Here is a 27,636-nt window from a genome sequence, read left to right as displayed (position 1 = left end):
CACATCCCTGTTTTACAGAGCTTCGTGTACAAAGACCACCTTTTAATTTACCCTGAAAATGACACATGCTCTGAGTAACGGGAGGTCCCTTCTAACAGCTCAGTATTTTTTTATGCCTTCACCACAAAACCCAGTTCTACTTTTGACATATTCCTAACTAAACTGCTAGATCACTGAACTGTTCCTTGGTATTCTGTTTGATAATACTGACATGCTAATGAGGAGTCTGAAAAAAATAGCATTTCAGTACTAATTTTGACTAAATATGGTCTTTAATTAGGAGCATGTACCTCCCAAGGTGTACAACTTTTTGTTGTTTGGCATCTCCAATCCATCAGGGAACTCTCAAAGTTGCCAAATGTTGGGGTTTTTTTCCCCACTCACAGTCAAACTCTTCAGCCTGTGCCTTAAAATTCATTACAGTTTAGATATACAAATAATTTTTCAAACACAGACATGCATACACACAGAAATTTTTCTGTGTATACTGCTCAAACTGGAATGCTGACCAAAATAACCAATAAACGGAGAGCACAGGAATTAAAATTCTCAATTAAAAAAAACCAAAACACAAACAAACACCAAACTAGAAACACGACTACAACCCAACAACAACAATACTTACAATTGTCTTTTGTGCCTGGGAATGGTATTGTCAGTCAGTTTACACGCTTCAGCTGCAGAGATCCAGTGGCAACAGGGAACGTTTTACCAAGAGAGCTTTTTCAGTTTTGGAAGTGGAAGGAGTTCAAAGAGTGACATCAGTCCCAGCTTGGTGTACTCAATGTGGCCACTCATCTCCTGGGAAAGCCAGCTTGGAATTGCCCATGCCTGGAGCCACAGCTGTTCCAATCCTATGTTGCTGCACCATCCCATCCCATCCCATCCCATCCCCCCTTCTCCTTTTTCTAACACACCTGAGGTCCACAGGACAAAGCACCAAGGGCAGTAACAACCATTTCCAAACACAAACTTCGGAACCAAAGCAAAAAGGAGGCAACCAGTATTTAGGAGCTATCACAAAGGCAGAGAAATTGGAAGACACTGCATTCCAGACGGGAGCCAAGAGCCCCTGAGTGCCCACAGCTCTTGGAAGAGGTGAATGTGCCCACAGAAGGGATTCACCCACCAAAACTGCACAACAGGACAACTCAACCCCTGCAGTTGCAGTAAGAAGCTTCTGCTCAAAAATCACCTGGTATATGGATATACCTGCATCTCTTGTAAAGGCAAAAAAGGCTTTTCCAAATATTGAAGTGACTATTTTTCAGCAGACTCATTATAGAGTGTTATCAATGTCTGTAAAACTCTAAAAACCTCATCAAAACTGCAGAGGTTTGAACTGGTTAACTACAGATTTGTACAACCAGCAGCCCAAGGGGCTGCACCCAGCAAAGCTAATCCACCAGCAAACAACACAAGCCAAGAGTTTCACCAAGTCAAACTTCATTTATGCTACAGCATTTCTCCTTAGCCATGTAAGATCATTACTGCTGCCTTTGCAGGGCTGAAAATGTCCTGCAGTCAGAGCTCTGATATCAAAAGGAAACCCAAGGCAGATGCACAATAGATAAGACGTTCACCTACATTTTTTATCATGCAAGGCAGCAACAGACAAAAAAAAGTCCCACACTTTGCACTTCAGAGAACATTTCATCACTTGCCAGTTAAAATTCTGACTTTGCCTAACTCCTGTTATTGGATACAGCCTGGGATCTCTGCAGAAGCCACTCTTTTTACAGTAATTTTTAAAAATACTAAATGAACACCTATTTGTCTAACAAAAAAGTTGCTTACTCAAGAATGAACAGTAGACTGGAAATAAAATTATGGGAGCCAAGGCAGTAATTTCACCTTCCAGGAGATGGCATTTCTTTGCCAAAGCCTTCAAAGCACTGTCTATTGAGAGGACAAAGCAATAAATAAAACCAATTTGTTGCAGCACTAATATGATAGTAGCTAAGTCACTGATGACACTTCAGCTGAGACCTCAGAGAGTCCATCTCCATCACCATTTCATCTGAAAGTATGTAAGGGGCTGTATTTTAAGGGAGAATTAGCCAGAAAAATAGAAAACAAGAGGCTTTGACCTGTATTAGCAATGTCTCATCTAACCTACATTAAAGCTGCCCTTCAAGTTGCTGGCTTGGCTCTGGGACACTTACAGATCCATCCCTAACAATGGAGACACCAATAATTTGGGGAATTTTGCTGCCACATGCAGAAAGCACAAGAGTGAGCTGAATCTGGGGCCCAGTGTGAACAAAAGGCTGGCTTTTTGTTTCAGGAGAAGGTGGGAGGTGCAAGGCAAAGTCTTCCCCACACATAGCTCTCATGGAAGAAGGATTTCTACTATTGGAAACTATTCTGTCCAGGGCAATGAGCAACCCCCCTGCAACACAGCACAGGCACTCAGCTTCCTCAGTTACTCTACAAAAAGAGTTACCAGGGACGTAGCCATCTCCTTCTATAAACATTTCAGCAGCAAAGAGCACATGGGATCTCAGCAAGTGTTAGAGAGGGAAGAGTGGAAACCACGTAAGAGCAATTAAGTTTTTGGTTTTGATTTCGTTCATCAAGAAGAGCAGGGAGGCTGAAACACCTGTGTCTTCTCAGAAACATCCTTTATTTCTCTAGGCTGAGCTGCTTGTGTTAAGGAGTGAGTGATTACAAGAAGCATCTTCTCGATTATTCACTGCATTACAAAGCACTTAAACTTCACCTCAAATGACACCTTTCAAGACAGAGTTGCATTCCTCAGTCACAGAATTATTAATGACTACAAAACTACTGTGGAAGGATTCAGGGCAAAAATCACTCAACTTTCCTATAACCTTCCAAACAAGCCCATCTTCCAATTCTTCTGGGCCAATACCTTCAAGATGGATCTAGAGCAAACCAATACCAATGTTTCACAAATACTTCAGGAAATTCTTGAGATATCCCCTCCACTTGCAATAGATACTGAGAGTGAGATACTTGCACAGTAGCAGCTGGCATTGCTGTACAGCTTGAAAATATGGATATGCATAGTAAAGCCTAATATTCATTTTACTTAACAGTGGTAAAACCTCTCATCTACTTTGTCACTTCCAACCTGATCATCTAGAGAAATTCCTGTGTTTCACCTGCGAATACCCAGTGACATCTTTTCCAGTGATGTAACAGGAGACTCAAATTGTACAAGAGAACAGAATTCATTTTCTTACTCCTTAATAGGTTCCATAGAGGATGCAACTCAAAAACTTCGAAGCTCCTTGGAAAATATGGATAAAATTGATGATTCCTTTGCTCTGACAAGTTACAGCTCTGATACGTTTTAAAATAATTAGTTCTGAAGTGATTTCCTACTAATGAACACTCAACACATATGAGGTGTACACTGTATGCTTTGCCAGTTACAGGATTTCTATCAAGAGACTTCTTTTAAGCCAGAAAAGGGCAGAGCAGTGTGGCTCTTATGCTTTTCCAGTCACAAGTTTCCTTGTCACTACATCTGGGTCTGCACCAGTGGAGCTGGGCTGCTTTCATCCTGCTCTAAGGGGAAAAGCCTTCTGGTTTTTTTCATTGGTACAGAGAGGAGACTGCACAAAAGCTATTTTAGGGCTGAATATTTAGTTTTCAAAGTATGATTAATCTGACCAGAGAAGAACTATGACTTAGTTCTGGAATCCCAGCACTCTCCAAACAGGATACCTTCCCCAGAAAATTAGGAAGGACCTAGAAATACCAGGATTTTGCCATCTAAGAGTTATTGTTTTGGGTTTGTTCCAAGTTATGTTTTATGGTTATGTAACTCGACAGTATTTGGGTCGTAATTCCAGGAATTTGCTTGTCCACAGGCTTCTCTTCGAAATAAACTTAACAGATGCAGCTCTGGGTGTTCATAAAACCCAAATACGCATCTACATTTTTTTTTTTTCACACCCTGTAGGAGACATTTCCACAGGGAACAGCCAGAGCAGCTTTTCTGCAATCTTAGGTACTCAGCAGACTACCAAGATGATACAATTAAGAAAAAGGCAGCTTTTTTTCCATCACAGTTAATCAAAATTCAAAACATGTATATTGATATCCACATTAGGATTTAACATACACTAAAAATAAAACCCTGTCACTGTTAAAACAGTGCACACATTTAAGAAAAAGTTCATTTAAACTTCATCTCAGAAGCTGAAATTGGGCTCTCTATACTTTGAGTTCTATTGTTGGCAAGAGTACAAGGAATATACAAGGGCTCACTACAATCCAAATTCCAAATCAAATTCCATGGGATTGTCATCACTGCCCTCACCCTGCTTCCTCCTCCTCACTAAGCACCCAATTTGTCCACTACTAAACCAACTACTTACCTTAAGAGATCCAGAACTCTTCTCCCACATGAAGTCCACTCTTGGTACCTACACATTCAAAACTGGATGCTTTAGGGCAACAGTCATCAGGGAGTAACATCTGTGCCCCAGATCCAAGGGCTTCTTCCTATCTTCCCAGCTATCCTGCTTCCTCGAACAGGCAAGGAGGCAGCCTCTGCATGTAGCCCCAACCATCCCTCAAATTCCTCCATCACAAAACATCTCCCAGCCTCAAAACTACAGGAAGAGAATGTTGTGTATTAATGTCAGCACATCAGGAGAGGGAAGGAAGAAGCTGACACTGAGGAAAGGCCTGAAGGAACACTGTGCCCCGTGCTGTCTTCAACCTGTGCCCCAGCCTCCTGCACAGCTTCTCTGGAGAACCCAAACACTCACTTTTCACTAAAATATATTTCCTAGAAAGCTACTCTTTTAAGATGCTGGAAGCTGGAGAAAACACCTCTTGGCAGGTTCTTCAAACAGTTAATCACCCATGTGTTAAAAATCTATGTTTATCTTCCAATTTGGGTTTGTCCAGCCTCACACAAATGTTTATACTCTCCTTGCAAACAAGGTGACCTTTAATATGCACACTTTTATCTTACTGGTGTATAGTTTTGGGTTTTTTTTAATCTACATGGAATTTGGCACACCACCCTGAGGCTGCAGAAGCATCTACTTGCAGCCTCTGCATCAGCTGAGAACTTTGGGCTGGCAGAGAATGGGCAAATGCCCACTGCTTCTGCATTCACTGCAGTAACTCTTCCTCAAGTCTTCCTGATGAGAAAGGTAAAGGCCAAATGACAAAAAATGTCCTTGAAATTTGTGTCAACGGCACCAAAATGGGCTGTGTTGGTTTCCTGCTTCCTCCTTACTCATTTCATGCCCTGCAAGTTTACGTTGAGAAGCAGCTTTTGTGCTTATCAAGGTTGTTAAGATTTGCCTTTCTTGGTGCTAAAACATACACTAGAAAAGATGGAAGTAGCACTAGACACACTTAATCAAAGAAGCACTTTGCTGGTTGTCCTAACACAGGAGGTGCATCTTCCCAAGAGTATCTTCTACTTCTTTGCACTTGTTCAAGAGTTTAGTCAAAGACTGAGAGCAGGAGGTTTGTGAACATCACTCATGGTTGCAGCAGTACTGACCCTGCTTTAAGTAAATGTCCAGTTCTCTACAGAAAAGAGTTCTCCTGAACTGACACTGCCCACAGTTTGTACAGAAGAGCTGAATAAAGCACTTTGGTTACTGAAGTGCAGTACACTTGATGATAAGGACCTGCCTGCATTTCCTGTAAGCACCCAGTGGTAAGAAATTCATATGTCAAGATTAGGAGACTAATTCTGGGAGGTGTCTGAGTGACTTCTTAACAGTGCATGTCCAAATAAATCAAAGTATCAAAGTGCTTTCTGATGTGAGGCAGTATCAGTGTGGAAAGCCTGGCCAAAGTCCTGTGAACTCAGAAGGCTCAGTCCTTCCAAGCTCAGACACTGGAAGAAAGTCTGAGCCTTGACCAAATTAGTTACTATTTTCCTACAGAAATACTTTCACAGAGGAATCCAGACCAATTTTAAAACATCCATAGTCTAGCTCCCTTTGGAAGAAGAAGAGACTGACACTACAGAACATGCCCTTTCACATAAGCAAGATGGAGCACTCTGTTGCTGAGGAAGACAAATACCACAAAAGGATGACAAATTCAGATTTAAGTTTCTAAGCTGGGTTTTGTGCTGCTCACTGCAAAAGGCAGCTGCCAACTGTATGCCTAGGAAGGAAGTTTGCAGAAACCAAAGTTTTAAGAATTACCATAAGCCTCTAAAAATGTGTCTTCTTGATTGCACCTTTAAGTTCAAAAAGCACCTGCTTTTAGTGATTTTAAAATGAATTCATTATGCTGCAAAAGCTAACATTATTTTAAAAGCCAGAGAAGAGACAATTCTACTTAATAGCAATCTTTTAATAACACTTTTTACTTTTCTTCTGAATAAAATATACTTTAATCCTCACAATTTTATTTCCAAGCTGGTATCTTCTCAGGCAGAAACATTTAACTTCCTTTAGTTGGAAGGTAATTAGCACTTCAGACCACCACTGAAATCCACCTCACACCAAGATTCCCCAGCTTTCAGATTTGGGTACCATCACATTCAAGCTGCTGTGTATCTTTTGGACACAGTAAGCATGACAGGGGATAAAGTATTCCTGGGGGTTTTCAATTAACTTTCTACCACCTGTTTTAAGTAAGATAACACCTAACCCAGTGCTGTGTGCCAGAACATCATTTTCAGAGAAGTTTCAATGAGCTTGAATCAGCACTCAGCTTGCACAGGTTCAGGGCTACGGCTCAGATGGTCACAGCACTTGAAATTTTTGTTTAATCTGACAGCAGCATCTCAGAAGTGAGAGTTCCTGTTCTGTGAACACATGACCTGTACAGCAGAGTATAAACCAACCATCTTCTGCTCTAACTTTTCAGTATCACACCTCACCCAATCAGCTTCAGCCAAGGTGTTTTCCAAAAGCAAAGCAGATCAAGCAGTAAACTATACCAATGAATGCAAAAGGCACTGTCTGAAACACTAACAAAGTATATTTGCTCCATTCCAACCTTACTGCAAGGTAAGGACCATTTCAGATTTTCAGGTGGAAGATAAAAGGCTTTTTACTTAAGACAACCACTTGAAGACAAGAAAACCCAAGATCAGAAAACCCAAACCGTCCATGTTGAGTACTACATAAAGCAAGTCTATGGTCACAATTCAGTCCCAAACAAACCAAGACCAGAGAGAGTAGACAGTGCAAAAAAATTTCCTTTTCTTATATTGAAAAAGTAAAGTTTCAAAGGCCAACTTACTACTGAATGGCAGATTATGTCTGCACTTCAACTACCTTGTGAGAACACCATGACTTAACAATGAACCTCAATACTAAGACATCCAAATATCATGACCAAAGAGAGCTTTTCTAAAAGCACTTTTGAAATCCTTTGTGAAAAGGTGAACGAGAATTCAAATACTAAGTTAAAGTTTTGCATCAGCACCTTTGCATTAGCCTTTGAAAAGTTCTCTGATCATAACCATCATACAGCTGTAAGCAACACAACCACCACACAGGTAAACACTACCCTGTCACAATCACAGACTGCAAAGTAGGAAACAAAATCACTTTTCAAAAAGAAGAGAAGCAAATTCAGGAACACAACTCAAGTTTCCAAAAATAAAATCTAACTTTATCACATGGTCTGAAACACAGAAGCAGAGCTACAAAATAAAAACAAACCTTCACTTTATACCTAAACACCAGTACACTGAAGGAGGAAAGCAAACAGGACAGTAAAACACCAACACTGCCAGGGAGATATAAAACCACAGGGCTTGTTCAGAGATTTTTTTTTTAGTCTTTCACAAGGCTTGTTTTCAGAACCCTAACACTCACTCCATCAATTAATCACGAGCTGATACAGTACACATCTCACAAATGCTACACAGACCTACTCTGTGAGCAGCTTTGTCACATACCACAAAACACTGCCTGTGATTCCCAACAGAGAAAGCATTGTAAGAACCAAGAACTACAACAGATCCAGCAACACTGAGTGTGAGGCATTCTAAGGCAAGATCCCAAAGTTCTGCAGTCAAGCCAAGTGAAAGGGGTAGGTGCCATGCAGCTCAAAGAGAAACTTGTGTTACAGTGTATTGCATCGAAATTACTGCCATGCATAAGAGACCAAAAAGAGGTTGCACCAAGAAAAAGCATTACAAAGTTATTGTATTCTACCAAGGAACTTTGAGGCAGAGCATGGAAGAGTAAGGGACTCAGCAGGTTCAAAAACTCCACCTTTGTTTTTCCAAACCACTGGAGGAAGCTTAGTTTAAGCTGGATGGTGACCCTAAATATTCAAAATTAATGAAAAAATGGTACTTTTAATCAAACAATATCTGCTTCTATAAGTTACAGCATCCCACTGCACATTTTATGCCTAGCATTTACTAGATTAAATATATTTTCTGGTGTGTATTTTGTGCTATTTTGGTCAAAATTGAAATTTAAGTAATTATGCTGCTCTTGAAGATCCATCATTTCCACTGAGCAGGTTTTGTACATACATGCAAGTTATGTATTAGTAAGGAACAATATAAAAATCTCATTTCAGCAGCACATTTTACAAAGTCTAAATATGTAACACAGTAGGAAGAAATGAAATCAGCAAGCATAGAATGAAGGTTCATTTTGTGTAAATAATGAGGTTGGATTTAAGAATAAAGAGTAGTGTTATTTTAGAAAAACTGTGTTCTACATTTTTAAACAGTTGGAGACTATTAGGCCTAGGTCAAGTGTAAGATTACCATTTTTTACATCTGGAACAGGAACTGCCAATATAGTTGTATACTTGGAGCAAGCCCAAGTATCCATCAGTTCAACCTCCACCCTACCCCAGTGCTGGAGGTATGAGGACCTGCTGACTACTGTAGAAAACCTCGCAGATTCCTTCTGCTTCCTCCTGACTCATTTCTTCCTGTCAGTGATTTGCCAGTCTCTCTTTCTACCAAGAAATTATAGCACCACCATTCAGTGCTGCATTTTGTCAAGCCTTGGCAATAACCAGCTTCACAGATCTGAAGGCAGAAAAGAGAGACTATCAAACACTGGATCTTCAGCAAATTTACAGGGTTAAAAGATTTCATTAGAGAATCCTGGAGAGAAGTGTTGGTATATAATACTCTAAGACAGACCACACTTTCCTGGGTGAGAGGATCTAAGGCAGATGGGTACAGATTTGCAGCAGCAGCTATGCTATCATAACTGCATTATCTACCTGAGCTAGGTAATTTAATTGCTAAAGAAGATTACCCCTGACTAAAATAGAAGGTGAAGTTTGGCAGCTTAATGTAAAAACCTACAGATATCCACAGGAAGGAATTCAAACTCAACTCCAGATTGTCCTAATTTTATTTGAGTTGGTTAACCAATTTTGAAGCACTTTTTACAGTTTACAGAACTTAAAGGAGCACACTGTGTCCTATAAATATAAATTAACATTTTTAATAATTCAAGACATCACAACAAAGCCAGATTTTGAAATAAATTGTGTTCAGTTATCTGGATCAAGAAGGAATATACATGGGGAAGGTAAAACCAGCATTAACAAGACAACAGTTTAGTTTTAAACTGAGTTTGTGCTTCTACACCAAAAACACAACAGTGAAGTAACAAGAACTCTGCGAAGAACTTGAAAAGGTACATAACTTCTCTAGTCCCAAAACCAAAGTACATATTTATTTCTTCTTCTGTTTTGTTTGGATCTACGCAATTAGCATTAATGGTAGAGGGACAAAGGTAAGATATACTAACTTTACTGTAAATATTTACTCTGTTGTAGCATTTTGATAGATTGCTGGTTTGGGTTGACTTGGTTTTCCTGCATGATAAAAGAGTGTATCTTTTCAATGTATTTAATAATCAACATATTCGTTAGCATAAAGCAGATGTTGTTCAGGAAAAAGACATTAAGAGTACATGAAAACACCATGCTTTTTTTTTTTTTTTTTTACACACTAAGCCACCCTGAAGAATTTGTTGAAGGCCAGATGTTCAAAGCTGGTGCACAGACAAAAACTGCACATCCATGATTTAAGCATAAAACTACCCACAGCCTGACAGGTGCTAACATATGCCAATACTTCTCTGCATGCTCTATGACATAGAAATCAAGTCATCTTTTACTAAACTTTGAAAATCTGGTCTTAAGTTACAAATTAACACTTTGCTTCACACCATTAATTTAACAAAAGGCAGTCATCAATCTTTCAACTTTTGTTTGATAAATGAGATACTTTAACCCTAAGAATTTTATACAAAACTGATCCAAAGCAATTATGTTTTTTCTCAAAATAAGCAAAAAATCCTTATGTCCAGAAAGTCCTTTTAAATTATTACATGTTTTCCTGTGTATTTATGTTCACTACAGATTAATTTTGGAAGCAACTGCAGAACTTAGAACTTTAGAAGTCTTTTTAATTTTTAAACAAGGGGAGTTACTTCGGGCCTAGAGAAAGCAATTTATGCATTAGGGCATAGTTAGAGTTAGAGTTAGCCTCTGAATTAGAGAGTTAGCCTCTGAATGCTTCAGATACAGGTTCAGAAAAGAAATTAAGTATCATGTTTTCACTCACATTGAAGAAAACATCTGCAAAGAAAAAAGGCCCTCATCCTTAAGACTGAAGATAAAGGTGGTAGAAAATAAAAGCACACTGTTTTCCCAAGTTGCCCAAATCACACACAGACACAAGAAGGTTACAAATGCCATTCATGAAAGAATGCACCACAAACATCAGCATTTATTCATTTTGAATTTTTTTTTGTACCAAATGACAAAAGACCCAGCTCACTGGCTTCACTTTTGTTTACCTTTTGCTTACATTACACATTTAAACATTTGTCAAAACTTACTAAGCTGTCTGCATTCATGCACAACTATAAAACATCCTTAATTTATTTAAACCAGAAATGCATTACCAGAAATGTATTAACATTGTTCACTACTAAACATTAAAAAAAAAAAAAAGAAAAAACAAATAAACAAATAAACAAACAAACAAACAAAAAAAAGCTGAAATCATTAAAAATATTATCAGGTTATTCTGGAAATGTTAACTTCACAGCAGACTTAAACTACTAATTGGCTCACATTTCAAACAAATTGGAAAAAGCAAGATTCATGCTAGTGTTAGTGTACATCTTGCCCTAGCACTACTGAAGGATCATGGTTCACCTCGATCATATATAATAAAAAGAAAAGTGCATACAGAAATTTACAACAATTTTAAGGACAAAAAATGGTCCAATTTATGTGGTCCCAACAATTAACTCAAAAGTCTATGACAAATACTAGCTTCGGTGAGCTATTTATACTACTTAAGTACGGATATACAGAAAGTTGAGTTCGTTTGAAATCTTCAAAAAATGTTCCTGTCACTCCTCAAATGGTGGCTGTTATAGCTTAAAATTTCTGTTAAATGCGTGCGTTGAATTACTTGTTATCCAAGCGCAGCAGCTGCTCCTTACCATTTATTGTTAGCGACCTTAACTGGCCATCTTCTTCAACTTCTACTCTCTCCTGTCCATTCTCAAAAATTCTGTAGGACAAAAAACACAGTTGGCCACTGTAAAGCATTGTAAGCAGGTTGAAAATAAACACCAGCCCGAGGTTTTTCGATAAAAAACTAAAATGGACCACCACCTCCTTAATGCTTTTGTAGTTAACAGTGCAGAAGCTCTAAATAGTAACCATCTGTGTTCCCCCACTGATATTGCTTATTTATAGCATGAAAATTGCTTCCTGGAAGTTTGAATCCTCCAGTTTGCAGAGTTCAGAGTCACAGCTGTCACTTCATACACTGTCACAGTTGCACTGAACCTGTACTATTATGAAAAACCAAATGTCTGACAGATCAGCTGTGCAATCAATCAATGAATTATCACCTACTTACCTGTCTGCTAAATGCATCATATACCAGATCAAATCACAGGTTTGCATAATGTAAGGCACACAAGACAGTCTTTAATTCACTTTGAATTCACTTTTAATTTTATCTGGACAATTTATTTGGAGACTTCAGGTACACAAATTTTATGACCAACACATACACTGCAAATACAACTTATCCTCAAATGGAAGGAGAGATGATATTGAAGACCTCTATGGGATTGGGGTTTTTTTATTTCTTTGTTTTAGAAGTAAGATTATAAGGAATGTTTAAATTATTTTTAGAGTATTTAACTTGTGCCTAACTTTTAAAATATCTGGCAATTTTTCCCTCGTGGTTCAAATGAGGAAACCACAAATTTTTCTGAAGATCAGATTTTTTAATGTGGTTAGATTCCCTTTAATAAAAGGGTGAACATCCTTCTCTGAGTATTATTACTCAGATAAGATTTTTTATGGAGTACACTGGGATATGTATCTTCTTTAGCCTTAGCTACCTTGTAAGCAGACATTATTCAAAGTAACAGCACTTAGAGATAGTAAATGTGCCTTCCTATATGTGACTTTTGTTATTGTATTTAAAAAATGGGAGGAGAAACAAGAAAAAAAGATATGGCAGCAGAATACCCGATTTAGCCTACTTTTTAATATTGAAACAAACAGGGTGCCTTCACTTCTACTGCATTAACTCCTGCTTTGGTGTCTCTCACAGGGTATAGTTACCTCAAGAATTGTTTTCAGATTTTCTGGAACAAGTTCACAGAAAAATACTATGACTACACCAATGTGTGAAGACAAAGGCTGCATTTAAGTCATCAAGATGTCAGGATATTCCCAGTACAACAAGATTCAGAAAAATCTTGCACTCTGAAGTATGGGACACAAGTTACAAAACAAAACAAAAAGTTCTCCCTTGCTTTTCCATCATTTTTAGTACTAGTACTGAAATTGCATTTAACTACTTATTCAGTACTCCTATAACTTACAGATCATCATGTTGCATGTAAGTTACTCTACAGTTAACTAGTATTTGGGTTTCTCAGTGATTTCCCCATCAGAAACATGAAGAGGTGAAAAGGTGTGCTCTCTCTAATACTTGGAAATTCACTTCCCAACAAACAGGAACTTCCTCCAAAGCAAGTATCAACTGCTTATTTCACTTAATAGAAAAAATTGTTTTTTACATAAAAACTTTGCTCAAACATTTGGAAAGCAAACCAGAGCAGATGTTGGGGTAAACTGCTTTGAATTGTTTGCAAAATTAGAAGTCCTCTGAATCCCCAGTTAAAAGCTTCATGAACAACAAAAACCGACCACATTTTTCCTTCCAGAGGCTCAAGCTGACTTGACAGACAGCAGTTCAGAACCATGATAAAAGATGCATCACTAACACAGGAGGTTTTGAAGGCCTGGAAGAATTCTCACTTCCAGGTTCATTTTAAACAGCAAACCCTCTGCAACCTTCATTTTTCATCAGGGCAGTTCTAAAATGTCTTACCCATCTGAACTTTCCTTGACTATCAACAATTTAGACAAAAACAATCTTTTCCATTTTCACATGCTATAGCTTTAAAAAATACCAGGAAGTTGGAGAATCCAACAAAACTTCTCAGTTCTTTTGTTAAGCAGAGAAATCCAAGTAATGAGACAACCACAATATCAAAAGCAAAAATAGATAATATATGCATGTATCATTATATTTATGTGTATATATGGTTATATGCCGGTATCTGTGCCATATGTCTTTACATGGTTCCATACAAATATATCACTTACCTCTTTGTAGTAATTTTTCTGCCATTAACTATTTTAGTTGAGGTTGATACTGATTTGAAGTTGCCCATCCCACTGCCACCGAACGACGTGGAGGAGAATGAAGTAAGGCCTCCATGTCCCAATGAGCCAAACGAAGAAAAACCTATTGGAAATGAAGGTATTTTGACTAAAAATATTTTTTCCACATTTCTTATCCGCTAAAACTACAGCCTAGCTTCAGGATACCCTTGGCTGCATCAACACAGCATGAGTGTCTACATGGTACTAAACACCAGCAGCAGAACAGAACCGCAGCTTCAGCCCCATCAGTTTCTCCCACATGGACCCAGAGTTCAAATTCCAAATGCAGAGCATTGTTCAGAAACTGTCTGGCAGCTCCTCCCCTGAAGAAAGGGTATTCAAGCCTGCCTGCTGAATTCAACAACCATATGAAGCAAAGTAAAGCTAGCAGTGTTAGTGAACCTGGTTTTCTGCTTAAACGTGGATGTTGGGATGTCTGGAGTTAGAAGACAGAACGAGTTTTGTATCACCAGCATGCCAGCTGACACACAGAATCCTAACACTTGAAGGGATGCTGGCTACCAGCAACTCTCAACAGCCTCTGAGAAGATGCCAGCATTCAAATTAAATACCCCCAAATTGATTCTAAGCAGTACCATGGGTTTTATGCACACATTTCTTCTACTGTGCTTTCAGGCCCTTAAATAAAAGCAATCACACCCCCAACACCTTAAAGCAAACAGACAAAAAAAGCCTCTTAAAGCTACAAGTAGCCACACTGTAGCACTAAAATTAAGAACACAAAGTTTTGCTACCTACAAGTCTGTTTACTTTCAGGTAGACCAAATATTTCAACTATGGCTTTGTTTACATTCAGGCTCTAGAGAGCCTTAATTTTTAAGAAGTATTCAGAATTTCACGAAATAATACATCCTGAAGTATGTATCTGCTTATTATATTGATATCCTTTGTGAACCAAAACTGTATTCCTTTAGAAATGCTGTGATATTTACCTGTGTCAAATGCAGAAAAGCCACTTCCAAAAGCAGGGAATCCAGCAAAGGCAGAGAAAAATGATCCACCACCTCTGCTTCTGCTTCCCCTTGAACCCCGCCTGCCCCCAAAGAAGTCCTCAAAAGGGTCTTCTACAAAACAAAAAACATTTAAGAGGTCAATATTACTGAATGATTCTGCATTCATCAGTTTTTCTTCATTAAATAAATTTCCTGCTATATATAAATTTCTATAATAAATATAAATTTCTATAATAAATTTCCTCAATCCTATGAGGAGAGGCTGAGGGAGCTGGGGCTCTTCAGCCTGGAGAAGAGGAGGCTCAGAGGAAACCTCATCAGAAACTCCCTGAAAGGAGATTGGAGCCAGGTGAGGGTTGGTCTCTTTTCCCAGGCAACCCTCAGCAAGACAAGAGGGCACGGTCTCAAGTTGTGCTGGGGGAGGTTTAGGTTGGACATTAGAAAGTATTTTTTTACTGAGAGGGTGATCAAGCATTGGAATGGGCTGCCCAGGGAAGTGGTGGATTCTCCGTCCCTGGAGATATTTAAAAAGAGACTGGATGTGGCACTCAGTGCCATGGGCTGGGAACTGCAGCAGTAGTGGATCAAGGGTTGGACTTGATGATCTCTGAGGTCCCTTCCAACCCAGCCAATTCTATGATTCTATGATTCTCCTTAGAAACATTTTATGCTGGTGCACTGATCAGCCCACGAAGAAAGCAACTCCTAGGCTCCCTTTGGACTAAATTCTGTGTCTCTTTTTATAATTATAGTAATAATTATAAAAAAGTAATTGATTTTCTTATTTTAGCCATTTAATATTAAAACCTAGTAAACCTTCTGTAAACACGTTCTTCAGTATAATAGAAGTGGCACAATCTACAGAAATAGTATTACTTCTAGTGCATGTTCGTATGTCATAACGGAGGCAAGATAAAAACTTCAAGTAGTATTTATTTGAAGCTTTGTCCAGCTAGTTAGCTTATGACAGATCTGCATACTCATGACCTCTACACACAAAATTCCCCTAAGGAACTTATTGTTGTCACAATAATATAATATTCCAACATGTAGAATAGAGTAGCACTACAAACAGATTAAACTACTATAACTTATATTAAACAAATCTCAAAATACTGCACACAGGGACTGAACTGTCTAGCTTATTTCTGTTCAAGGTTTATTGTGCATCACCATGATGAGGTCCCTGAAAAGGAACTTTCAGACAGGTAACTTTCAGCCAGGGATTAATGACTCAATCTTCAAGTGTTCCAACTGTTCATCACTAGCCACATTAGGTACTTCAAATGTGTACTCTGATGCATGTACAGAGGTTTACAGTGTCCCAAAAAGAGGTATCAAGCAGAAGGAAGAGAGCAGAAATAGAGAAATGGGGTCATGTTTAAATGCTATTTCAAATTTAAGTGGAACTGTTATGTCATTCAGAACAGCTATTGTTCCATCAGCATCAGAAGGCAATAGTCTTTTTTCTTTGGGGGGGAGCGGAGGTGGAAGAGAAGAGGGTAGGGAACCAGACACCTATACAAACAAACAATCCTTATTTACTTTATCACATTTTCCTTAAAAATAGTTATTACAGTTATTAGCTGGAAAGTGCTTTTTACCAATGTTCTTAAAACAAAAAAACAACATTAAATTGCCATCATGTAGCAGATACTCAATAAACACAGTATTTGCACTGAATTTCAATTACTCCCTTAAGCAATCACAGCTCTCTGAGAACAGGTACTGAAGAGCAGCAACCATTTTACAAAGTTTTTAAAGTGGAGTCTCAATATTGAAAGGTAAAAGTCTGAAACATTGCTTATACTAAGCTCTTGTTGAAAAAATGCAGAAACTGGTGACAGCAGCAACAGAACTTTGAAAGCAAGGACTCTGCATGACTGTTCAGAACTACACATAAGCAAAGCGAAGCTCAGAAAAGCAGTATTTATTCTACTCTCTGGTATTATCTCAAGAATCCAAGCAGAATCCAAGTTAATGCAATCTTGACAACACTAAAGCAATCAATATGATAATAAAAAGACAGCAATTACCATCTGGCTTTATGTGCAATTACTTAAGGAAAGCGAAACATCATAATGTATTTATGGTGAATGAAGGCAGCCGCTGAGGATCAGGCTGATACTTTCATCAGCAAAGACAAATAACACCAAGAAGAATAAAAATAGCCCTATCCTCCCCCTGGATTCCACAGTTATTGAACAAAAACAACCCAAGACCAAATAATAATACTAGACAAGCAAGAGAGAAAGACATTTTGTTATTTCTTTTTTTGTTTTGTGCTTTTTTTTTAAATGTAGAGCAAATTGTCCTAAATATAACCTGCTAGAACCTTTAGAACAACAGAAATTAAACCAACACTTCAGCATGGAAACACGGCAACCTACCACCAAAATTGTTATTTCCAAAACAAGCACCGTTTTTTAAAAAGGGTCATTTTGTTGTTGTTGGGTTTTTTTCAGACTAGCGTTATCATCTAGCAAGTCAAACCACAACAGTTAATTGTTTTGTAGTCCAATTTATTCTCGCTACAGTGACTCACAAGTTAGTTATGAAGGTCATTCACTCACGTGTACAAACCATCTATATTACATTACTCCCACTGTTAAGCTTTCTATTTATAGGCCATTTTTTGTTACCTGGAGTTTGAATAAAAATAAAATACCTACCATGTAAGCTTGGAGGTTTTAAAAGTATCAGTCTGTTCTGCAAGCAAGTCTCTTGTCCTCAGCACAACAGCAGCAGAAATGCAAAGGTTTTTAAGGGAGGCTCACACAATCTCCCAGATCCCTGCTACCAACCCAGCTTTTAAAGGGATTATTGTCTCTAACAGAGTTTTGGACATGCCCTATTAGCCTCTGGCAACCCTACACACCAAAGAAAGAGGTCAGCCCTCTGTATTAGCAAATATTATAGCCTCCAGTGATTCCTGGTAGCAGCCCTGCTAATAATCCTCCAGTGCTCTTCCAGTTATTTTCTCCAGTACATGAGATACTTGAACCACTCTTTTGCAGTGGGCTGCAGAATGCTCAGCAAGATGGACTGCAGAGTCAGGAAATGGGTAGGACTTCCCTGAGTCAACACTTCTTAGTATCCTTACAGCCATCCTGCTGCAGTATGCAGTTTAAAAAAAAATTAAAAAAAAAAAAAAAAAAAAAAAAAAAAAAAAAAAAAAAAAAAAAAATTAAAAAAAAAAATTTAAAATATTAAGGAGAAAAGGCAGTAGGAGGCTTCTGCATTATCATCTGTTGCATCCACTACCAAATACACATTAATATAGCAAACTCACAACTACACAGACCCTGCTTATGCTCTTAGTCCCTAAATCAGGGTGATTAATAGACCCAGTCAGCAAAAAATCAACATTTCAGCCAGGTAGGTCTGTTTTTGTGATTTAGCAGAACCCTTCCATGCATGGTAACCTTTCCAAAGAGATGGCTTTTTCCAAACTGCTAAAATGCAGTGAATATCACAACATCACATTGTTGAGTTTTTTAATTAGTAGTCCTCATACAGTGGTCATTTTGCTGCTTACAATGCATGTAATTTTCTTATTAAATGTTAGAAAGATATCAAATCTACAAAACTAAGCAGTAAAAAAAAACACAAAAACCTACAAGTGAAGGCCTTTCTTAAAAGAAAATATTTTATACACACACACACACACACACACACACACACACACACACACACACACACACAACCTGGAAGCTTCAGAGAAATTTCAAGCAAGCCAGCAGACTTCTAATATATAGAAGTCTGGAAATTTTTGTGGAAAAAGCTAATGCTTAAGCCAGGAATTCATGGTAGCCTTTTACCAAAAAAGAGACAAAATATAGGACATCAGGACTCTTGCTGTTACTGAGTAGGAAGAAAAAACTTGCCCTGAAGTTCAGAACACCAAACCCCCAGCAACATAAAAGATTATACACTAAAAAAATCATCTGAAAATAATTACAGTAGGGGCAATGTTTGCAAAAGAATTTATTTTAGAAAAATCTTTGCTAATTCAGATGCAGCAACTGTCATGTGCCTCTAGATAAAACATTAAACCTGATCACTGCAAGCCACAGAATCCTACCTTGCTCATCTGCAGTCACAGGAAAAGAATTTAACCTCTAAACAAGCCAAATAACAACAACTATAATAAGTATCTTGCTGCAGATTAAAATAAGGTTGGTCATGATCTCCCCCACATTCAGGAGTCCTCAGCTTCAATACACAACCAGGATTCTCTCCATTTCAGCAATATAAGCCAATTGCACAGTATTACTAAAAAGGTGTTATTGCTCTCCTTTTCTGCCTTGTGATCATGAAACCAAATGAAAAGTTGCATTAATTCATTAATTCAAAAGAGAACACTGAGCAGTTAGCTTTCTGTTGCATTCACAAGCTTATCTGACTTGGTATTGGCAAGACTGGCATATCTAAGAAAACAGGCAAGAAAGCACCATACAATAATAGGGGAAGAAAAGAAAGGATGCAAAATTCAGAGTATCTACTTTCAACACAGTCCACAATTCAGTTAAACTTAAGTTCATTAAGTCAATTTAAGCCATTAGCTGAAATCACAATACCCTATATTAAATTGAAAGTGCCACATTTCCTATGCCAACCACTTCTACCATAACACACCCTGGCAGCTGCCTGGGGAACAGATCCAGGTACTCATCAGCTGAAAAGAGCATCTCCAGATACAAGCAAGTTCAGCTACATCAATTCTTTGCTACAGCTCACAGTGTGACCAATAAAAAGCAACTGTGCTGATGACAGGAAAACAGCAGGAAGGAGAGCCCAAGGGTCAAAAGCAGTGCAGGAAGGTGCATTTAGTCCCTCAACAATGCTATCCCTAATGAAAGAACTGGCTGCATTCTAGTGCAATGCCATAATTCACCTCCAGAAAATCAATTGTGGAGATAAACTGTGCCAGGTCAGCAGATGTTTTTATACACATGCATAGCCAGAGACCTTAATAACCCTATAGGGACACTACTGGAAGGATACATTATCCTGTAAAAAAAGCACCACTGTGCAGTCAGCACTCTCTGGAGTCCTTGCCCAACCAGTGAACTTTCTCTCATTTATTCTTTGCAATAAGAGCTACATTATTACCTCAGTCAAAACATGACACCAAGGAAAAGCTGGAAAACACCTGGACTGCAGATGCAGGATGACACTTGCTCCAACACACTGAACAGAATCATATTGAAAGGCTGCTCAGCCCCTGTATGAGGAGGCAGTCAGACTCAACAGTGGTGAGGATTAGAGTCTGCAGTGTTTCCACAAGGCAGAGCAGGCTGCCTGCTCACCATAATTTCTTCCTATTAAAAGCATTCTGTAGGTGACTTTACAGATTAAGCCAGAAGAGAGCATGAGATGCAGGTCTGAATAACATGTATTTGCAAGGGCCATAGATACACCATACATGTAAAAAAATAGAATTATTTGACTTGTTTTCTATTCAAAAAAAGTTTCAAAGATTCAAATTTGCAGTAAATAAACACAGAGCCTCAGGCTGCACTTCTGGAAGGTACCCAAGGCACAAAAAAATCCCCTATCATCAGAACCTGATATGCCACAGGAATAAGCCACAGAAGGAAGCACTTTTGCATGGGAATATTTTCTTACTTAACTACAGATTAAGCACACTGTTGATGTTACTTAGAAGAGACTGTTGCAAGCACTGCTGATTCACCTGCCCAGAGTGTTTCAGCATTGTCTTTTATAATTGCTCATGTCCATGAATCAGATGCCAAACAGATGTTTTCCCCACTTATTTAAGAAAGGTTACTAGCAAAAGCATCTGAAAGTCTTTTTAATGATATATAGCAGAGATCCACTTGGAAGATTACCTTTGAATGACATCTGTATCCTAACTACTAAGATGCTGGAATACAGTAAGACCAACTCTATTCACCATTTTCCTATTTATCAAATTTATACCCAAATATTCAGGCACACCTTAAAAATGGAGGAATCTTCCACTACCATTGTACCACATGGTCTCCTTGTGTTATGTTCAGCATTTGTCCTCTGACCACTTTAACCAGACAGCCATCCAAGAAAACAACCTGGAACAAAACCATTTTCTTAGGGACTAATAACCTGAACTGGTGTAGGATGCCTGAGACTACCTTTCTCTTTTGCCAGTGTGCTACCCAACAGCTTCACAGTGGAACATGAGTCAAAGATTCAAGTTTTAAGACAGACATAAGAATTTGGAGCAAGGCCTCTCTTTCAGCAGCAAAAGCTCTATATTGGTTTAGCTCCCCAAATAAAACTGTGCATGTCTCACAAAGCAATGAACACACATGCAAATCTCCAAGCACTTCTTAAATTGCACCAAAAGCTGCAAATACATGCCAACAATAAGATTAATAACAAAGAGGACAATGTTGTACAAGATAACTTGAGTTGAAAGCCACTTCTTCTATTTCAGTTTAAGAACCATTTGAATTACAAACGTTTTGCATTAGAACACCTTAACATCATAATCATCAGAACTGGGATTATATGTACATTAACATCATGATCTGACTCTTAAGCAAAACATTTGTCCCACAGGACAACTTCCTGTCCTTGAGACAAAAAGCCTGATTAAGCTATTCCATTCTTAAACAACATCCTAAAACACAGACAATGTGAAATAGTTTCCAACGATTACTGCACACAGGTTTCCTCTTCCTTATCAGGTGAAGTCTCTTTAGCCTGCATGCTTGAAGTAATTTCTTATACTATTCCAGAATGCTCATACTTCATTTTATGTAATTGGTATTAGTCAATCTGCAGTAGTTCTGTTGTTTGATGGAACCAAACTACATAGCATAAAACTATCAAGTTAACATTCTCTGTGATAAACATTTGTACCTAGCTGGCTATATAAAGGTGTTAAGTTAAACTTTACTTTTGGCCTCCAAAGTATGGATTTTTAAATACCCAAAAAAACAGGTAACCAAAATTCTCAGGTGAAACTCTACAGAATGTGTAGGAGTTTATACACATCATCTGGTATTAAATTTCAATTAAAATGCAGTGTGAACTCTACTTCACAACCTAAGAAAACCATTTAAGACATTCATAAAATACCATCTCAGAAAGAACAGAATGAGAATATCAGACTGTTTAGCAACTACAGCAAAACCGTAAGCATTATAATCTGTGTTGAAAGAGACTCTGCAAACAGTCCTCTGGTGGAAAAATTCCAGAGGTGCATCCATCTGGAGCAATTTATCCCATCACAGTATCAGCACATTCTACTATGGAGAAAAGCATAGTTCCTTGTGGAATTCACTCAACTAGACATACAAGCATCTAAAACTGTCTGCGATTCCCTGCAACATCCTGTCGAGCTTTCTCTGTGGATGGAGGACTCTGGTCAGCTGTAGGTCATGAGTTTCATCTCAAAAGGCTCCAGATGTGTATGTGAAGCTCAATGTACATAAAAGATGACTTAACGAGCTGTTTGAACTATTAAATTGCTTTTTAGGTAATGTTATGCTCATGTTGGTATCCAATCTTATCTTCCTCACTGATAATAGCTTCCAACACAGAACCTGTTCTTGAAATAACAATATGGTAAGTGTCTAAACCAAAACCAAGTCAATTGTTTAACAGCCTAGAATCACAGTCAAGCATTTTTGCCTATATCAAAACACATCAAAACTGTGAGGAATTTTTGCTCCTCACAATGCTTGAAGCAGCAGTCTTCAAACGAAGTCACCACCAGTGGTAACACTGGGATCCTTCTATCATTTCAAACTGCTAAAATACAGCAGAAAAGTGTCCTTGAAACTGAATCAAGGCAAGTGCCATATCTGAACTGAGTAGTAACCAGGTGTCACAGAACACAAGCCCATGTCTCACAAGTTAACTTTCTGTCAGACTACCAGTTTAGTTTTTAAAAGTACTAACCTTCATGCACCCTTATTTTTACAAAGAGTTTGCCTGCAAATCAATGAACAAGTGAGAGCAAGTGAGTTCATTCCAGTGCAACACACGGCACACATTGACCTTGCTCCATTTGGAAGCATTCAGAGTTGTCTTCAACAGTATCATAAAATTTCATTGAAAAGTCTGAAGGGACTTTTGTTGAAAATCACCACAGAAGCGTTCATGTGCTCTCCTCTTTCCTAGAGATGACTAAAGATATTTATAAAGAAAACTTTCTGTAACTGCAATCACAGTGCAACATATCTCAGGAGTTTGACTCAGGCGTGTTTGTCTTAACAGACTCAATTCATAGCATGATTTTAGAAATTTTTCACATCCATAAACATACACAGGTTACACATCAGAATGCTATTTACATATTAAGTGGCAATCAGGATCTTGAGTCCCACCTGTTTTCTGTGCACTTCACTACAGGCCACGTCAAACTGTAAGAGGTGCAAACATTTCATGGTATTTATTCAATTTCATCTTTGATTCCATCAGGGTGCATTTTTAGAAAGCATGACCTTGGTCCTTATTCTGCTGCTTTTGAAACCAATTATAACCTGAGTAGCTCTTTAAGTTACTACTTACACAGAAAATTACTCAGCAACTTGTTAACTCATTTTTAGAAGATAAATTTCCTTATTTTTCAGGACAGAAGCTTTCCCACCTGTTTCAACACAGCACATTCTACAATGAACCAACAGAAATATTAATGCTATACACATGATTCTGCTCTTGCTTTTGGCATTATTAAATGCACTACATTCAGCTGAAACCATCCACATTTTCATGCTGCACTACCTTAACCATTCGTGCAAAGCAGAGATTATTGCAAACACTTTTTATTAAAGCTGTGGAAAAGCCGAGTTACACTTTTCCATATTAGAGAATGTTCTAAGCATCTTGAAGCCCAAATAAAAAAAATAAAAAAAAAAAACAAAAGAAGACCAGGGCATTTTACAAGAACTTTCACTCAGAATCACAGGTTTTGTTCTGATGACTGACACTGCAATTATCCACATAAAGTGGAGGCAGCTTTGAAACTGTTTTTATGTACTTCAGTATACATAATGCTGCTGACAGTGCCAGAACCTTACTCTGAAAGAAACAGAGCTTGTGCCATATTATTCATGTCTTAAAGCTGACAATGACAGTGATCAATACATGTAGTAAATATCCAGCTTTTGAATAAATAAATTTGGGTGTTAAGTAGGGGAGATTGGTTTTGGAAGCATTCCTTGATGTCGTCAGTGCAAAGGTATGCTCTTAGGTCCTCTGTTTCACAGGGAAGACATATCACTATTTCTTTACAGGAAAAGCTAAAGCAGCTGCAATATCCCAGGGAAACTCTGGCAGCAAGCTAGACAGCTCTAGGCACTATGTTATACAGTCTTCTTTCCACAGAATCCAAAAGAACAACAGAATTTTCGGAGTTGGAAGGAACCTGTAAGATCATCTAGTTCCAACCCCCCTAGTTCCAACCCCCCTGCCACAGGCAGGGACATCTCCCACCAGATGGCCACCAGACAGGCTCAGAGCCCTGTCCAGCCTGGCCTTAAAAAACTTTCAGGGATGGGGCTTCCACGACCTCTCTGGGCAATCTCTTCCAGTATTCCACCACCCTCATGGTGAAGAGCTTCTTCCTGATATCTAATCTAAACCTACCCTCCTCTAGCTTGAAACCACTGCCCCTAGTCCTATCACTATCTGACATACTAAAAGAGGACTTAACTAAAAGTTACCTCAGTTTCTTTTTCATCCCATGACTATTTAACATGCGGAATGTAACTTCACAGCTTTAGGGTTAGCCATGAGCACTGGTATTTTGAGAGGAAACAAGTTAAATCTTTTACTAATGCTGATGAAGTAAATACAATCCAAGTAAAGCACAGCCTACATGAGTCTCCCAGGAGCTAATACATGCCTCACCTATGCAATTTACTGTAAAGATAATTTGATTGAGAACCAACTGTACTAAAGTATGTTAAATTTAAAAATACACAGAAGAGTTGAACACTCCCAACTCCTCCTCATTAGCATCCTACTCAACATCTAGCTCAGATTTTTCTAGGTTTTCTACCACTCAATTGCAAAATGGTTGAGGTCATGAAGACGACAGTGAAGAAACTGTATCTTCCCAGTTCAGAACCCATTTCATTCACCAATACTTTGCTAGGTGTTTCCTGCAATCTACCCTTTACCACTTCTACTAATTTCCCACTGGATCCAACTGCTCAAGTTATGTTGCTTCACCTCTAACCAAATTCTTCCTCTAGCTACTCATCTAATTAATCAACTAATGTTCTACTGAATTCAACCTCTAGCCCTTCAACCCTTTTTCTAATCCATCTTTGAGATGTCATTCAACAACTGATGATCCCTGAAGAGCAAACTAAAGAAGATGTAATTAAAATCTGAGTTGAATTAGCCCCTTAATTCTGCCAAAGATAAAAAATTACTTTTAAAATATTAAAGTAGCTACATACATTATTATAGAGATTAATCAGAATCAAGCCATTGAATAGAAAGACACCTTTGGTTTTCAAGTACACTTCTTGAAATTTTCAATATGGGACTTAATACTTTCACTAATTAAATACTGAACATAGGATCTGTTTTGCTTTACAGGCCAGCCTTTTGTGCAATAGAACATCCACAGAGAGACCGAGTAAGAACTTCAACACCTCTAGAAAGACTTTCAGTACACTACAGCAACCAATATAACAAGCCAAAAGACCACCTGTACTATGGAGAAATTATTACTTTGACAGCTTTATCATACATTGGTTTCTTTGACTAAATGAAACACCCAGGCCTCAAGAATTATTTCAGTTATCTGAGCCTTTATGGGCTCTGTCCCCCAAGCAAACCTGACATTAATTTGGGAAAGTGTCCAGACCATATATGCAGCTGTTCTTTGATACAAGAAAATTATTCCTACTATGATACAAGTTCACACTGATAGCTGTGTTTTAGCAGTTACAGTTACCCTCTCCAGTTCAGAATTTCTCAAGACTACATTGAGTATTTATTTGAACAGAGTTCCAACAAAACATGAACTGTAAGCCATATCTGCTCTGTACTATCAAATCGACCAAGAAGAAACAGGTCAGAAACAAACATTGAGAATACCAATTGTTTACCTCCAGTTTTCAGAGATATTCCTAATAAAGCTGCACTAACTCTGAGTAGACACACTAAAGCCAGCAGATCACTTACCAAAGAATTCAAATGAAAAGGGGTCCCTTCCACCAAAAAACTCCCTAAAGACATCTTCTGGGTTACGGAATGTAAATCCATATTCAAATGGATTATCATGATGATTTCCACCTGCAAAAAAAAGTTAAATTTCAATTACCTTCACATACTCTTACTAAGAGGAAAGTTCAATTTAAATTTCAATAATTTCAGTAATTTAAAAATATAAACACATTTGTAAAATTTCTTTACTCAGGTATCACTCAGGCTAAGTACACACAATACTTATTATAATTAATTCTCTTTGCTCTGTATCCAGACGTAATACCATCTACAAGAACCAGAAAAATTGTAAAGACAATTGTAATTTTCATTTTCAGAAGATTACACTTTAGGCCTTAGTACAAGCCAGATGCCTGTCCTAGAAAGGAAGATGCCAAAAATTACTTTACATCAGAATAGAGAAAAAATGAACTGACAGTTGTCAACATACCTCCACCTCCATTTATTAAGCCTTCTTTTCCATATCTGTCATAGATTTCACGTTTTCTAGCTACAAGAAGAAGTTGTACATCATGTTAGTAAAAAGGCACGCTGAAGTTGGAACAAACAAAACCAGGTAATTATATTCTCAGCTAAATATCTTCTCAAAGGTGATTTTAAGAAAGTTCTGGCATGTAACTGGTGAACATTTTTGTTGAGGACTGCAAAACCAATTGAGGTTCTGAAAGAACAGGTACTAAACTTTAGACTTATTACCATTTAGTCACAGAAGCTCAGGTTCTGTTGTATCAGGAAAAAAATCTGGTATAAGGGCAAAGTTTAAAAGGAAGTTTGCCTTTAAAAAGAATACTGTAGTATTCTTTTTAATAATCTCTACACAAGTACCATGGAAAGCTTTTAGGTTGTAAGGGACCTCTGGCATTCAGCCCTCTCCTCCGAAAAACTCTCATCTTGAAGCTGGTCAAAACTTGCCTGGATAAAGCCCTGACCTCATCAGTCTCCAAGAAATAAAGATTCCACAGCATCTCTGGAAGTTCCCTGGAAGTTCCCAAGTAAGCATTTCTTCCTTCTATCCAATTGGAATTTCTCTTCCTTCAAACCATGACCATTGCCTCTTTTCCTTTTATTGCACAAGACCAAGCCCACTGTGATAAGAGTTATGATAAAAGAAGAACAGGCCTTGTATGATTGACTGCAAAACCCATCGTTTTAACTATAAACCCTTCTAATAAAGGGGAATGAAGTGATGTTAAAATAATTGTAATTGAAGAATTTGACTCCAACTGGTTGCTTTCTATTATTTTAGATGACATGGAACAGATCCTTAATATCACTGCACACCAGTCTTCCACTTTCCATGAGAAAGGAAAGAAAAATTAACTCTGCATTACTACAGAAGATCAGATTGCACTGATGGTACTAGAAGAGACTCTGAAGAGCTTACTTTGATAGCTTACTTTGCTTACAGTGCTATGGAAGCATCAGGCCAAAACCAGTCAGGGAACCTGATTTTAGCCTTATAGTACTAGCATGCTATTTGTACCGGAATCTCTTCACTGGGTGATGTTTTTGAAATATAAGTAGCAATACTGAAAGAACATGCATTATCTTAAATAGATGCTGAGAAATAAAATACTCCTGACTAACAGGAATTAATGTCTTCTATACTGGTCATAATCTACAAATAATGGAAAGTTGAAACAGGTTGACACACACATCCCCCTGTACCCAACAAAGCTTAGTACATTACCCACACTACCTCTCTAGAGAGTCATTTTTAAGGAAAGGAGCTTAACCTGCCCACCATGACCAAAGCAGCAAGGCAGACAACGTGTCAGAAGTAGCAGGA

The 27,636-nt window shown here is 38.1% G+C and overlaps 1 protein-coding gene across 2 annotated transcripts in view; it reads right to left on the bottom strand.

The window, feature by feature from the left end:
- Positions 1 to 27,636, bottom strand: part of DNAJB6 (DnaJ heat shock protein family (Hsp40) member B6) — a 49,654-nt gene that overhangs the window by 20,198 nt on the left and 1,820 nt on the right. For both annotated transcript variants that reach the window (XM_071734750.1, XM_071734749.1), the window contains exons 3-7: positions 26,278 to 26,337; positions 25,806 to 25,916; positions 14,628 to 14,759; positions 13,615 to 13,756; positions 11,418 to 11,488 (exon numbers count right to left, since the gene is read on the bottom strand). In XM_071734750.1, coding sequence (XP_071590851.1) covers positions 11,418 to 11,488; positions 13,615 to 13,756; positions 14,628 to 14,759; positions 25,806 to 25,916; positions 26,278 to 26,337 — 516 coding nt within the window. The remainder of the gene's footprint in view (positions 1 to 11,417; positions 11,489 to 13,614; positions 13,757 to 14,627; positions 14,760 to 25,805; positions 25,917 to 26,277; positions 26,338 to 27,636) is intronic.

The sequence above is a fragment of the Heliangelus exortis genome, chromosome 2 (assembly GCF_036169615.1).
Source record: "Heliangelus exortis chromosome 2, bHelExo1.hap1, whole genome shotgun sequence".
Lineage (NCBI taxonomy): Eukaryota > Metazoa > Chordata > Aves > Apodiformes > Trochilidae > Heliangelus > Heliangelus exortis.
This window is presented reverse-complemented; position numbering and strand designations above follow the sequence as displayed.